General features: G+C 42.2%; 1 protein-coding gene across 1 annotated transcript in view; it reads right to left on the reverse strand.

Annotated features, from left to right (window-relative positions):
- The window catches only part of col2a1a (collagen, type II, alpha 1a), a 98,251-nt gene that overhangs the window by 81,998 nt on the left and 3,714 nt on the right, over positions 1 to 12,539 (reverse strand). Inside the window, exons 3-7 of the mRNA XM_070869409.1 lie at positions 12,256 to 12,288; positions 11,864 to 11,896; positions 11,704 to 11,757; positions 11,309 to 11,410; positions 7,697 to 7,774 (exon numbers count right to left, since the gene is read on the reverse strand). Coding sequence (XP_070725510.1) covers positions 7,697 to 7,774; positions 11,309 to 11,410; positions 11,704 to 11,757; positions 11,864 to 11,896; positions 12,256 to 12,288 — 300 coding nt within the window. The remainder of the gene's footprint in view (positions 1 to 7,696; positions 7,775 to 11,308; positions 11,411 to 11,703; positions 11,758 to 11,863; positions 11,897 to 12,255; positions 12,289 to 12,539) is intronic.

Raw genomic sequence — 12,539 nt, forward strand, 5'->3', positions numbered from 1 at the left:
TGGGTATAGGTAATTATGATTGGGAATATATGGAGCAGATTTGGGTACAGGTAATTATGATTGGGTATATCTGGGTGGGATGTCGGGATAGGTACTTATGGATGGGTATATATGGAGGGAGTTTGGGTATAGGTAATTATGAGTGGGTATATATGGAGGGGTTGTAAGTATAGGTAATTAGGAATTGCTATATATGGAGGGGATTTGGGTAGAGGTAATTATGAATGGGTATAGATGGAGAGGATGTGGGTATAAGTAATTATGAATGGGTATATATTGAGGGTATGTGTGGACAGGTAATTATGAATTGGTAATATATGGAGGGGATGTGGGTATAGGGAACTAGGAACGGATATATATAGAGGGGTGTAATGGTATATATAATTATGAATTGGTAAAGATGGAGGGGATGTGGGTATAGGTAATTATGAATGGGTATATATGGAGGGGATTTCGCTTTAGGAGGAGGGTATACCCAAATCACCTCCATATATAACCATTCATAATTACCTCTACCTAAATCCCCTCCATGTACACACATTCATAATTACATATACCCAAATCCCCTCCATATATACCAATTCATAGTTATCAATACCCAAATCCCCTCCATATATACCCATTCATAATTACTTATAGCCACTTCCCCTCCATCTATACCCATTCATAATTACCTATACCTACATCCCCTCCATATTTCCTCATTCAGAATGACCTAAACCCACATCCCCTCCATATATAACCATTTATAATTACCTATACCAATACACCTCTCCATATATACCCATTCAGAATTACCTACACCCAAATACCCTCCATATATACCCATTCATAATTACCTGTACCCAAATTCCCTCCATAATTACTTATACTCACATTTGGGTAGAGGTAATTATGAATGGGTATATATGGATGGGGTTTGGGTATAAGTAATTATGAATGGGTATAAATGGAGGGAATGTGTGTATAGGTAATTATGAATGGGTATAGATGGAGTTTTTTTTGGCATAGATAATTATGAATTGATATAGGTTTGTGGGTATGGGTAATTATGAATGGGTATATATGGAGGGAATTTGGCTATCGGTAATTATGATTGGGAATAGATGGAGGGGACATGTGTATAGGCAATTATGATGGGTATCTATGGAAGGGATGTGGGTATAGGTAATTATGATTGGGAATATTTGGAGCAGATTTGGGTACAGGTAATTATGAATGGGTATATCTGGGTCGGACGTCAGGATAGGTAATTATGAATGGGTATATATGGAGGTCATTTGGGTAGAGGTAATTCTGAATGTGTATATATGGAGGGGTATATTGGTATAGGTGATTAGGAATGGGTATATATGGAGGGGATTTGGTTATATGTAATTATGGATGGGTATATATGGAGGGGATTTATTAAAGGTAATTATGAATAGGTATATATGGAGGGAATGTGTGTAGAAGTAATTATGAATGGGTATATATGGAGGAGACATGGGGATAGTTAGTTATAGATGAATGTGTATGGAGCGGGGTGAGTATAGGTAGTTATAGTTCTAACTATTTCACTTGGTTTGGCCCACTTCAGCAATTGCTGCTGGTGAAGAGCTGGTAAAGTGTGTAAAGACAAAGCGCAGTAGAACTGGTAAAGTGTGTTGCACAAACAAAATAGAACTTTGCTGCAAGTTAGCTTGTGGTTAGTCATCACCAGTATTTGAGGGAATCCCAGGGCATATTTGTCCTTCATAATCTAGAGCACTCATGATGTCAAGGCCACAAATGAACGATCCTGATACTGGGCTTGGGGAAAGCAAACATGCAGTTTTGGGAAGTAGAAGCTTTGAATGTGACTTGGATGGACTAAATCACTCAATGTGTTTCTCAATGAGCGATTTGGATGACCTACATCATGTTTAATAGATTCATGTCTCTGAAAACCTGTGAAAGTGCTTAAAAATGTAAACATGGGATACAAGAAGCTCATACTGGAAGGGTAATATGTAATAGGGGAGAGAAATGGAAAGGATAAAGAGATCAAATTTAGTCTTAATAAAGTACAATGGAAGAATGTCAGGAAGAGAATCACAAATGAAGGGTACCAGCTAAACTACTCTTGAAATAGAAAAACATAGAGGGCCGGATATTTTAATGAGAGGCGGTTTGGGTTTGGGGGCTTCGAGGTGGGTGGAAAACCTGGGAGGTTGATTTTCCTGGTGGCTCTGCCGACTTTAATGGCAGGGCCTGATTTGAATGTGAGGCCTCGGATTCCCGCCCACAGCCAGCCAGATTGAGAGGGATCTGGCATGGTCAGGGATCGTGGGGGGGTGATCGGGTTTCAGGGATTGGAGTCGGCCAGGGATCGGGAGGGGGCGATGGGGATTGCGTGGGTTGACAGGGGATCGGTAGGGAGAAGGGAGGATCGGGGCTGGCCACCGAAGGATTGTGGCCGGCCTCAGCATCATCACTGGCGGGGGGCGGGGGGGTGGAAGACCTCGTGGTGGGGATTGGAAACCCACCCGTTTCTTTAGTGGAAAATGCCACCCATGGAGTGTGTGTGTGGGAGGGGGAGGGGGCGAGGGCGTTGCAGGGGGAGGCTGGCAGAGCCTGAACTCTGTGTTAACCAAAAGTCTGAAAGATTATCAGGGTTTTTCTGGCAGGATAATTTTAGTGAAATGGGAAGTGAAATGAATAAACATGAACATTATTCAATTGTATGCACTGATAACAGATTATGAAAATGTGGTAATTGGACTGTTATGTAGGGGTGGAGTTGGTACAGAAAATGGTAAAAAGCCATGAGGACACCGAGTGACACAAACATTAAAGTGGGATGAGGAAGATATGAGAATGTGATAGAACCAAAAAGTGGAAGAGAAAGGCAGAGGAAGCTTACACACATGGAAAGAACCTGAAGATGAAGTCGAGCAAATTATTAGAAATAGGAAATATTGCACTGTGATAGGAAAGCTTTATAAACTAAGTAATGAATATGAAAGCATTCCTGAGGCAGACTGCAACTCAGAGCGCAACCTAGTCACAACAGCAACAAGAATAAAGCTCAAGATTGTTCGCAAAGACACAACTATGTTAAAGATTAACACCGATGTCATAAAAAGATCAGCGCACCAAGAAGGGTGTTGTGGAAATGAGTCACAGATTTAAGGAGGTTGACAGGGATACAGAAAGAGAGAAATGTTGGAAAAACTTTGAAACAGCTCTGGTTGCAACATCAAAGGAAGTCTTCGGGGCAAAGAATATAATGAGACTGAGGAGGTATTAAAAACAAACAAGGTGATAGAAACAATACATCAAAGGAAAGGCAGGTAAAGAAGGTTGCATCCGAACAGAGAAGCTGCAGAATATCCCATGATCCCAGTGGGTCATTGGAGTAAGCGTATCTCATGATCCCAGTGGAATATTGGTGTAACCCTATCCCATGATCCCAGTGGGACATTGGTTTTGGCCTATCCCATGATCCCAGTGAGATATTGGTGTAACCCTATCCTATGATCCCAGTAGGATATTGCTGAACCCTATCCTATGATCCCAGTGGGACATTGGTGTAACCCTATCCCATGATCCCAATGGGACATTGCTGAAACCCTATCCTATGATCCCAGTGGGACATTGGTGTAACCCTATCCCATGATCCCAGTGGGGCATTGGTGTAACCCTATCCCATGATCCAGTGGGGCATTGGTGTAACCCTATCTCATGATCCCAGTGGGACATTGGTGTAACCCTATCCCATGATCCCAGTGGGACATTGCTGAACCCTATCCCATGATTCCAGTGGGACATTGCTGAACCCTATCCCATGATTCCAGTGGGACATTGCTGAACCCTATCCCATGATCCCAGTGGGACATTGGTGTAATCCTATCCAATGATCGCAGTGGGACATTGCTGAAACCCTATCCCATGATCCCAGTGGGACATTGGTGTAACCCAATCCCATGATCCCAGTGGGACATTGCTGAACCCTATCCCATGATTCCAGTGGGACATGCTGAACCCTATCCTATGATTCCAGTGGGACATTGCTGAACCCTATTCCATGATCCCAGTGGGACATTGCTGAACCCTATCCCATGATCACAGTGGGATATTGGTTTAGGCCTATCCCATGATCCCAGTGGGATATTGGTGCAACCCTATCCCATCATCCCAATGAGACATTGCTGAACCTTATTTCATGATCTCAGTGGGATATTGGTTTAGGCCTATCCCATTATCCCAGTGGGACATTGGTGTAACCCTATCCCATGATTCCAGTAGGACATTGGTGAACCCTATCCCATGATTCCATTGGGACATTGGTGTAACCCTATCCCATGATCCCAGTGGGACATTGGTGTAACCCTATCCGATGATCCCAGTGGGATATTGGTTTAGGCCTATCCCATGATCCCAGTGGGACATTGGTGTAACCCTATCCCATCATCCCAGTGGGACATTGTTGAACCCTATCCCATGATTCCAGTGGGACATTGGTGAACCTTATCCCATGATTCCATTGGGACATTGGTGAACCCTATCCCATGATTCCATTGGGACATTGGTGTAACCCTATCCCATGATCCCAGTGGGATATTGGTTTAGGCCTATCCCATGATTCCATTAGGACATTGGTGCATCCCTATCTCATTATCCCAGTGGGACACTGATGTAACCCTATCCCATCATCCCAATGGGATACTGGTTTAGGCCTATCCCATGATTCCAGTGGGACATTGGTACATCCCTATCTCATTATCCCAGTGGGACATTGCTTTTACCCTATCTTGAATCCCCTCTTTCTTTATACCTAGCTCTCTGCTAGGAGTGTTAGATTGGTAAAGTTATACTTATCGGAAAGTGTTATACAGAGTGAAGCACAGAAGATTAATAAAGAGTTGTTATTGATGTGAAAGACAAGAGTCTTATTAGAAATATTTAGATTTATTGGGAATAACAGAGTAAGAGTTGATAACGGGTTAACAAAATGGACAATGACCAGATTAGAATGTGTTAAATATATTCTGAATTGGTTATAATAGACAGACTGGAGGACTTCAAGTTGGGTTCAATATCAATGGAAACCAGACAACCTGATGAATGCTGGTTCAGTACTAATGGCAGGTACAAAATGGAGATTACAAGAGGTCCTTCAGAATATAAATTAAACCAGTTTAAATGTGGATTGAAAATAAAAGCTAGGAAGACTGTCAATAGTGAAGAAAGGTGACCTCCCAAAATTGACCTATGAGTGAATAGTATAGAAATAGAGCAAGTAGATAAAAAAAAATATTTTGGACAGTCTCATAACAACAGATGGCCAAAGTAACAGCAAATTTCAGCAAAGGATAGAAATTCCAAAAGAGGCATTTCGTAACTTGAAGGAATTTGCATGGGCCTAAATTTGACCAGTACAGATTTCTGGCGCACTCACCAGAGGTGCGCCGTTTTTGTAGAACTTCAAGGGCGCCAAAAATCTTCAGGCCAAGTTTGGCCACTCCCCAGCCTCTCCTTGATGGTGGCGCAGTGTGGCAACTGAATTCGGGGGCGGAGCCAGGTCCCGGCGCTGAAAACAGTGCCGGGACCTCTGCACATGCGCGCTAGAGTGTGCACACATGCGCAGTAGCTCCTCTCCCCCAGAATCTGTGAGAGTGTGCTCTGCAGGCTGTGTGGGAGGGGCCGAAGCACGCCGCCCCTATCCCTGGCCGAATGGGCTCCCTCATCGGCGGCCCACTGTCTTCCCTTCACATAAAAGGTAAGACTTCTATTTTTATTTGTTATTGATTGATTGATTGCTTATTTCTTTGGCCTTGGTGCTTTAGATGCAGGGTTCCTTCTATTTTTTATTTGTTAATTAATTGCTTATTACTTTTTGTGCTTTGTTTAGTGCTTTGTAAGTCTTGGTGCAGGTCCTCTCAGCTTCCTTGTATTTTTTTATTTGTTATTAAATGCTTATTTTTGTACTTTGTTTAGTGCTTTGTGCTTTAGAATGTACTTACTTGCGCTGATTTCTTAATTCTCCAAGGGTTTTCTGTGTGGGCCACAAGTGGTCACATACACTGGCCTAAGTTAGTTTGGAGCAACTATTAGCTGTCCAAACTGGCTTAAATGGCCAAAACAGGCGTAGGTGGCTGGTAATGCCCCCTTTTGAAAAAAAAACTAAACTAAAAAAGAATCCTAACTAACTCACTTACACTGGCGCAAATTAAATGTGCAGAATTGCGATTTTTATGATATTCCAAAAAAATCAAGTTGCTCCAAAAAAAACGGAGCAACTCCTGGCCAAATTTGTGCCCTATGTAACTGGAAGTAGAATGTGTGGTGAGTTTCTGCTTTGGGTGCAATCGGTGATCCGGGCGCAAATTGCGCTAGTTTTGAGAAGTGTTTTTTTTGCTCAGGTTTCCAGTCAAACGCATTTGCATATTGCCAAACAGAAAATCTGCCATGAACCAGTGCAATCAGGCAGTGTTTTAGAATGTAATATTTTTAAAACTGTGATTAACCCGATTTTGATTATGACTTTAAAATACTATACAGAACCATTTGCTAGTAACATTGGTGTACAGTGGTCAATTTCTTAGTAAATTAAAAATAATAATATTTTAAAAAGTGACTATTAGTGTCCTTGCACTTAAAAAAAAGCTGCGTAATTTTAAGGGCCTCCTGGAAGTCCCGCAAACGAGCGCAATTAGTTGAAACTCGCAATGGCGATTAATTTGATCTGGAGGTGTGGCCGGTTTTGTGATGAGACCAGCTTCTAGCACGATGTTTTTAAAACTAGCGCAAAAGATCACAGAAACTGAATGTGATTTGCATTTGAAATTCCTTGATCTTTTGCGCTGGTTTGGCCGATTTGGGGCGAATTGCACTGAAAAACCCAGCACAGTCTCACGGAAACTCCAGGCCCTTGTGTTATATGTGGCCAAAAGCACTGTACAGATATGAAAATTGGAACTTGTATGGTGATGTAAGAAGACTGAGTGTGTTTGAACTCTGGACTACAGATAGAGATTGAAAACTAGCTGGACAAGAAGATGGACTAATGAAAGGGCTCTTCCATTATAAATGGAAGAGAGAGAAGTGACATGGCTGAGTATGATGAGTGACCACAAGGAAAGCTGTTGGGTTGTTACTGCCTGGAAATGTTGAAGGTAATAATATGAGGTTAGGTAATGTAATGGAATGGGCAGGTGTAACTGAAGGGTCTGATACAATCCACTGACTACTGACTGGAAAGTATGGACACAGACCTTCCGAGTGGGGAGGGCACAGAGGAAGTAATGGATGGTTGTGTGTGAAAGACTATGTGGGTACAGGGAGTTATAGATACGTGTATATGGATGGGGATGTGGGTATAGATAGATATGGAAGGCTATTTATGGACGGGTAGACATGTGGACTATGTATGGAGGAATAACTATGGAAGGCGATGTGTGTAATGATATTTATGAGGACTGTGTATGGAGGGGTAGATATGAGGGATCGAAATGGAGCGATACATACAAAGGGCTATGTATGGGTACTAATTTAACACTGCATGCATCATATCCTTATATAAGTATAGTTGGAATTAGATATTTAGCGTGCCATTGTTTAATGTTTAATTAAAGCCTGTTTATTTCATTATGATCATTGGTGAGCAAAGGTGTCAGGTGTGTATGATTTTTCCACTTTGTGAATATTGCTGGTAAATAAAAGCCTTTCTTACCATTGGTCCTTGCATAACACCCAACTGAGCACCTCCTGCTTTCTCATCGAATCCTCGTGCCATCTGAGAAGCAAAGTTCTGTTGAAGTACAAAAAAAGGTTGAATTAACTGTGTAACTGCTTCACTCTCTCAATATATGTCATCTGCTACAGAAACACCAGCGAGAACGAAAACTTACATCCTCATGCGTAATATCACAGCAACATCACAAAGTCTCAAATCAATGGGCTCAAAATTGCGTAACACCCCATTTGGGGCAATAACTTTTGAATAGTTGCAAAAGTATCGCCAGGCGAAAAAGATGTGCTGCTCCCGGGAGCTTCAGCTTTCGCATTCCAAGAGGGAAGTGGAATGCTAAATCAAGCGCTACCGTTCCCTAAAGTGTGTGAGAGGGGCGGTAGCGGCAGAGCATCGAACAATGTTCAGTGCAGCGCTGTCTTCTTTAGAGGCTCCTTCCCTCGCTTAAAGGAAAGAGGCAATGATGGGTTGAATCAATCCTAATGTTCTCTTTGTGGGGCCATGGAAACTGCACTACGTGCATAACAGCCCCAAGCACTCTGAGAGTGGAGGGCTGAGGAATCGCAGGATCAAAAACAATCAGAAGGCACCAGACTGGTGCGAGTAATAAAGTTTGCCCTACCTGACCACCACTGCTCTTAAATATTGCTCCCCAAGCGACCAGCCGAGGTGACGCCTCCTGCAGCTGCCGTTGTTGACGCCCGGCAATGCTGCAGCGGGCGGGAGCAAATATCACATCCGGGGCGATAACGGGGCGATAAGCACCGGATGATGTCACGATCTCCGGGGCGCAAGAGAGCGAGGCGGTAAATGAAAGCGCCAGTGCAAAACCGCCAGGGAAGTTTGAAGGCGTCGGTGAATTTGCCGTGCCCGGTCAGTAACCCCTTAGCGGCCCGTTATCGCCCCCCGCAGGTGCTAACGGGAGGTACAAACCAGGTGACTTTCTCCCCCATTACCTTGGGCTTTATTAGGGCACTGGGTAATCTTGTGGGTTATCATTTCAACCTCTAACCTCTGGGGACCTGGCTTCAAATCCAGACAGTGGAGACAAAAATCTCCTCTCTCTGTTGGGGCTGACATGAAATGTGTTTTGTATAGTCTCAATCCAGCTCTTTGTGGGTGTGGGCCTACAGTACAAAACAATCCCTAATTTGGTCAAAATTGGCAATCTCGCCACAGGAAGTGAAACATAGGAAACTGAGGCTGAGGCATATTGTTGGGGCAGAACAGAGGGAGGTTTTATTTTATTTAGTTGAAAACAACAACTAATTATATAACAGCCAATCATGTGACCAGATAACCATCTCTTCTCATGGCTGACTGTTACCTTACTCCTGCCCTTGACACCTATCAGTTATACAGTCAGGATTATGAGGTATTTACCACTGTTGCTGACATATTTTCTAAGTCTGTGTCACAATCACAGACAATATGTGGCATTATCCCTGACAATAACAATCTCACAATAAAAATCTAATTCTTAATTTGATTTTTTGCATTCTTAAATGCTCTAAATCGACCTTCTTAGGGAGTTTCTCCCACTGCCAGCAAATTTTCTTCCCTTGACCTACACCACCAAAAGCAGATAACCGGTTCTTTGTCCTATTGCTGTTTGTGGGATCTTGTTGTGTGCAAAATAGCTGATGTCTCTGTCTACATTCCAACAGTCACTGCACTTAAAGTAATTCATTGTATACTAAATATTTTGAGATGTGTCTGAGAAACCTGATATAAATGCAAGCCTGTCTGTTTACCTCTCTTTTGATCCAATTGTTTCTTTAACACATTTAGACTGTCTACATCAATGGTCAAATCTAAGCAATTTGTTCTTTGAGATTATTGACATACATAGAGAATTTGTGCACAATGTATAACTAATTCATGTTCCTACCTCTACTGTCTCTTTATAAGGCTGTCATTGGCTCAGCTAATTCATATTTCTATAAATAATATTTCTTAGTTATTTTACCAAGAAAAGTAGTGAAGGTCTTTGCGCACCACTGAACTTTCACCTTCTACACTTAATATTGACAGCAATTAATTGTGTAGACTTCTACTATTGACTAGTCAGGGATGATACTCCCTGATACTTTGCATTCAGCTGAGTGGAAATTCCGGGGAATTGTTTAATTTGTTTACTGCTGCATTTGTTTGTTTAAAAAAGAACTCGTGACCAAATTGGACAGCTTTGATATTTTTGGTTCTCGGATTACAAATGGCATTAAAGGCAAAATCCCATTGTTTGGGAAATGGCTGCCAATCTTCCTGCAGCGCTTCCATCATGACAACCTCAGTTTGAATTAAAATGACCATCAAGTGATTAAAAAAAGATCAGGAGACCAGATAGTATGAAAGAAGTGCCTATCAGACTGATTCCAATCCTACGTCCACTGAATCAGATTCAGATATACTTAGAACTCGACTTTGGCTCGTGATGTTTTGATGGGTAAAAGATCAGGAAGGTTTCTGGTTCCATCCCCCAGCTGTGCTGAGTTAGCTGATCTCACCCAGTGTAGTGTTAAGTATGCTGCAATTGGCCTCAGTGTCGCTGGGTTAGGTGGGGGAAATTCTACCAGGGTACTAGTTCCTGATCATTATCCAGTGACTCCTGCTGGACAGTGGGCATGTGTGGACATAGAGGTGAGGCTTGATTGTGATTCCCCCCTGCATTCAAATAATCTTCTGATAAGAGGTCATGATGTGCAGAAGTTACACCATGTCAGGATGAGACAGGCTTGATGGACAAGCTGGTCCTTGCCTGTCCTTTTTCATATATATTTTCATATTCTTGTTATTGAGGGAGTGCAGCGAAGGTTCACCAGACTGATTCCCGGGATGGCAGGACTGACATATGAAGAAAGACTGGATCAACTGGGCTTGTATTTACTGGAGTTCAGAAGAATGAGAGGGGATCTCATAGAAACGTTTAAAATTCTGACGGGACTGGACAGGTTAGATGCAGGAAGAATGTTCCCAATGTTGGGGAAGTCCAGAACCAGGGGTCATAGTCTAAGGATAAGGGGTAAGCCATTAGGACCGAGATGAGGAGAAACTTCTTCACCCAGAGAGTGGTGAACCTGTGGAATTCTCTACCACAGAAAGTTGTTGAGGCCAAATCACTAAATATATTCAAAAAGGAATTAGATGTAGTCCTTACTACTAGGGGAATCAAGGGGTATGGCGAGAAAGCAGGAATGGGGTACTGAAGTTGCATGTTCAGCCATGAACTCATTGAATGGCGGTGCAGGCTCGAGGGGCCGAATGGCCTACTCCTGCACCTATTTTCTATGGTTCTATGTTTCTCTATGTACATTTGTATATTGGTTTAGGGAGTGCTGAGACAGCTTCGCTTTTACTGACGGTTACAGGCTGCACTGGAGGGCAGAGATACACAAAACCACAGACTGGGCCTGTTGGGCAAGTGTTCATTTTATTAAAGTCACTGTTTTCTAATTAAAATATAACATTTTTGAAAAGTGATGCCGTAGAGAGAATGGAAAGCTTAAACACAACTGTGATACAATTCAGACTTGAGTAACAGAGGAACTGGGTTGCGCATTAAAGAGCAGGTTAAGTTGGTTCAGTTGTACTTACTCCGCTAAAGTCAGACATGCCAGATGATCCAGGTGGTCCGGGTGGGCCAGGATTGCCGGGAGTTCCAGGTTCACCATCTCTTCCACGTGGACCAGGCACACCCTGAAATCAGACGAAAATGCCTCCGAATTAGAAAAGACAATTCAAATCATGCATAAATCGACAGCAAACGCATCAGAATTTATTACTAACTGGGGAAATGCTGCTCTTACATGTACAAAGCATTAAAGTTCAGCTCTCAGTTGCTGCAGTTCTAGAGACATATCTTTTCCCTGACTCCTGTTGCAGTCTAGTTACCATGGAGTCTGGGATACTGTAACACATCTTGCTATTTTACCAAAGTTACTACATTGCATGGAACTAGTGAAAAACCACATCGTGCTAAGATCACTCACTGCTTCACCCTTCTCTCCACGTGATCCCCTTGTGCCCTGCTCTCCAGATGGTCCCTAAGAGAAAAGCAAAGAGAAGCGTTGCAAGATTCAAAATGCTTTCTAAAATTCCAACAGTAGCCACAACGTTTGGAAGAAGGAACCTTCAACATGAGAAACTCACTTGTGGGCCTGGAGGTCCTCTTGGTCCTACAACCTGGGATAAAGAAAGAAAAGTAAGTAACATAGAGATGCAATGCTTGGAATCTTATCAATCCTGATGAATTAGTATTTCAGCAGTAAGTAAAACCTTAAAAAAAAATCAAGCATTCAAATATCTAACTTCTACATGAATGATTAATGTCAAAAGGATATTCAACAGCATTGGTTACATTTTCAGCGCCTTTATGTAGACCCCTTTAGTCAGTGTGATAAATGCCGATGCAAAAACTTAAACCAAAGCTCTGATATTCTTGTTACTTTCACCGTGAGTTAATACAAGCAGATGGGGCCCGCAGTAAAGCAGAAAAGTTCGTAGAATTTTCAATAATATTTAAAAGCATGAATCTAACTTACATCTTTAATGTCCCCTGGTTCACCTTTCAGTCCCTAAATTTATTTGAAAAAGAAAAGGACATTAATACTTAAACTGATGAGTGGAAACAGTGTGAAACATCTTAAGAGTTTATTTCCTTGTGTGCAATAAACAATATTCATGTATGTTTTTAAGTGCACTGTGTAAAAGTTTGTATATTGGTGCAATTATCTATTTTAATGTATTTCCATGAGCATGCAGTCTCTTGGCATTAACTGTGCATATTGGTACACCAATGGCAAACATTTCTGGGTCAGGATGATGG

Source organism: Pristiophorus japonicus, chromosome X (assembly GCF_044704955.1).
Source record: "Pristiophorus japonicus isolate sPriJap1 chromosome X, sPriJap1.hap1, whole genome shotgun sequence".
Classification (NCBI taxonomy): Eukaryota; Metazoa; Chordata; class Chondrichthyes; family Pristiophoridae; genus Pristiophorus; species Pristiophorus japonicus.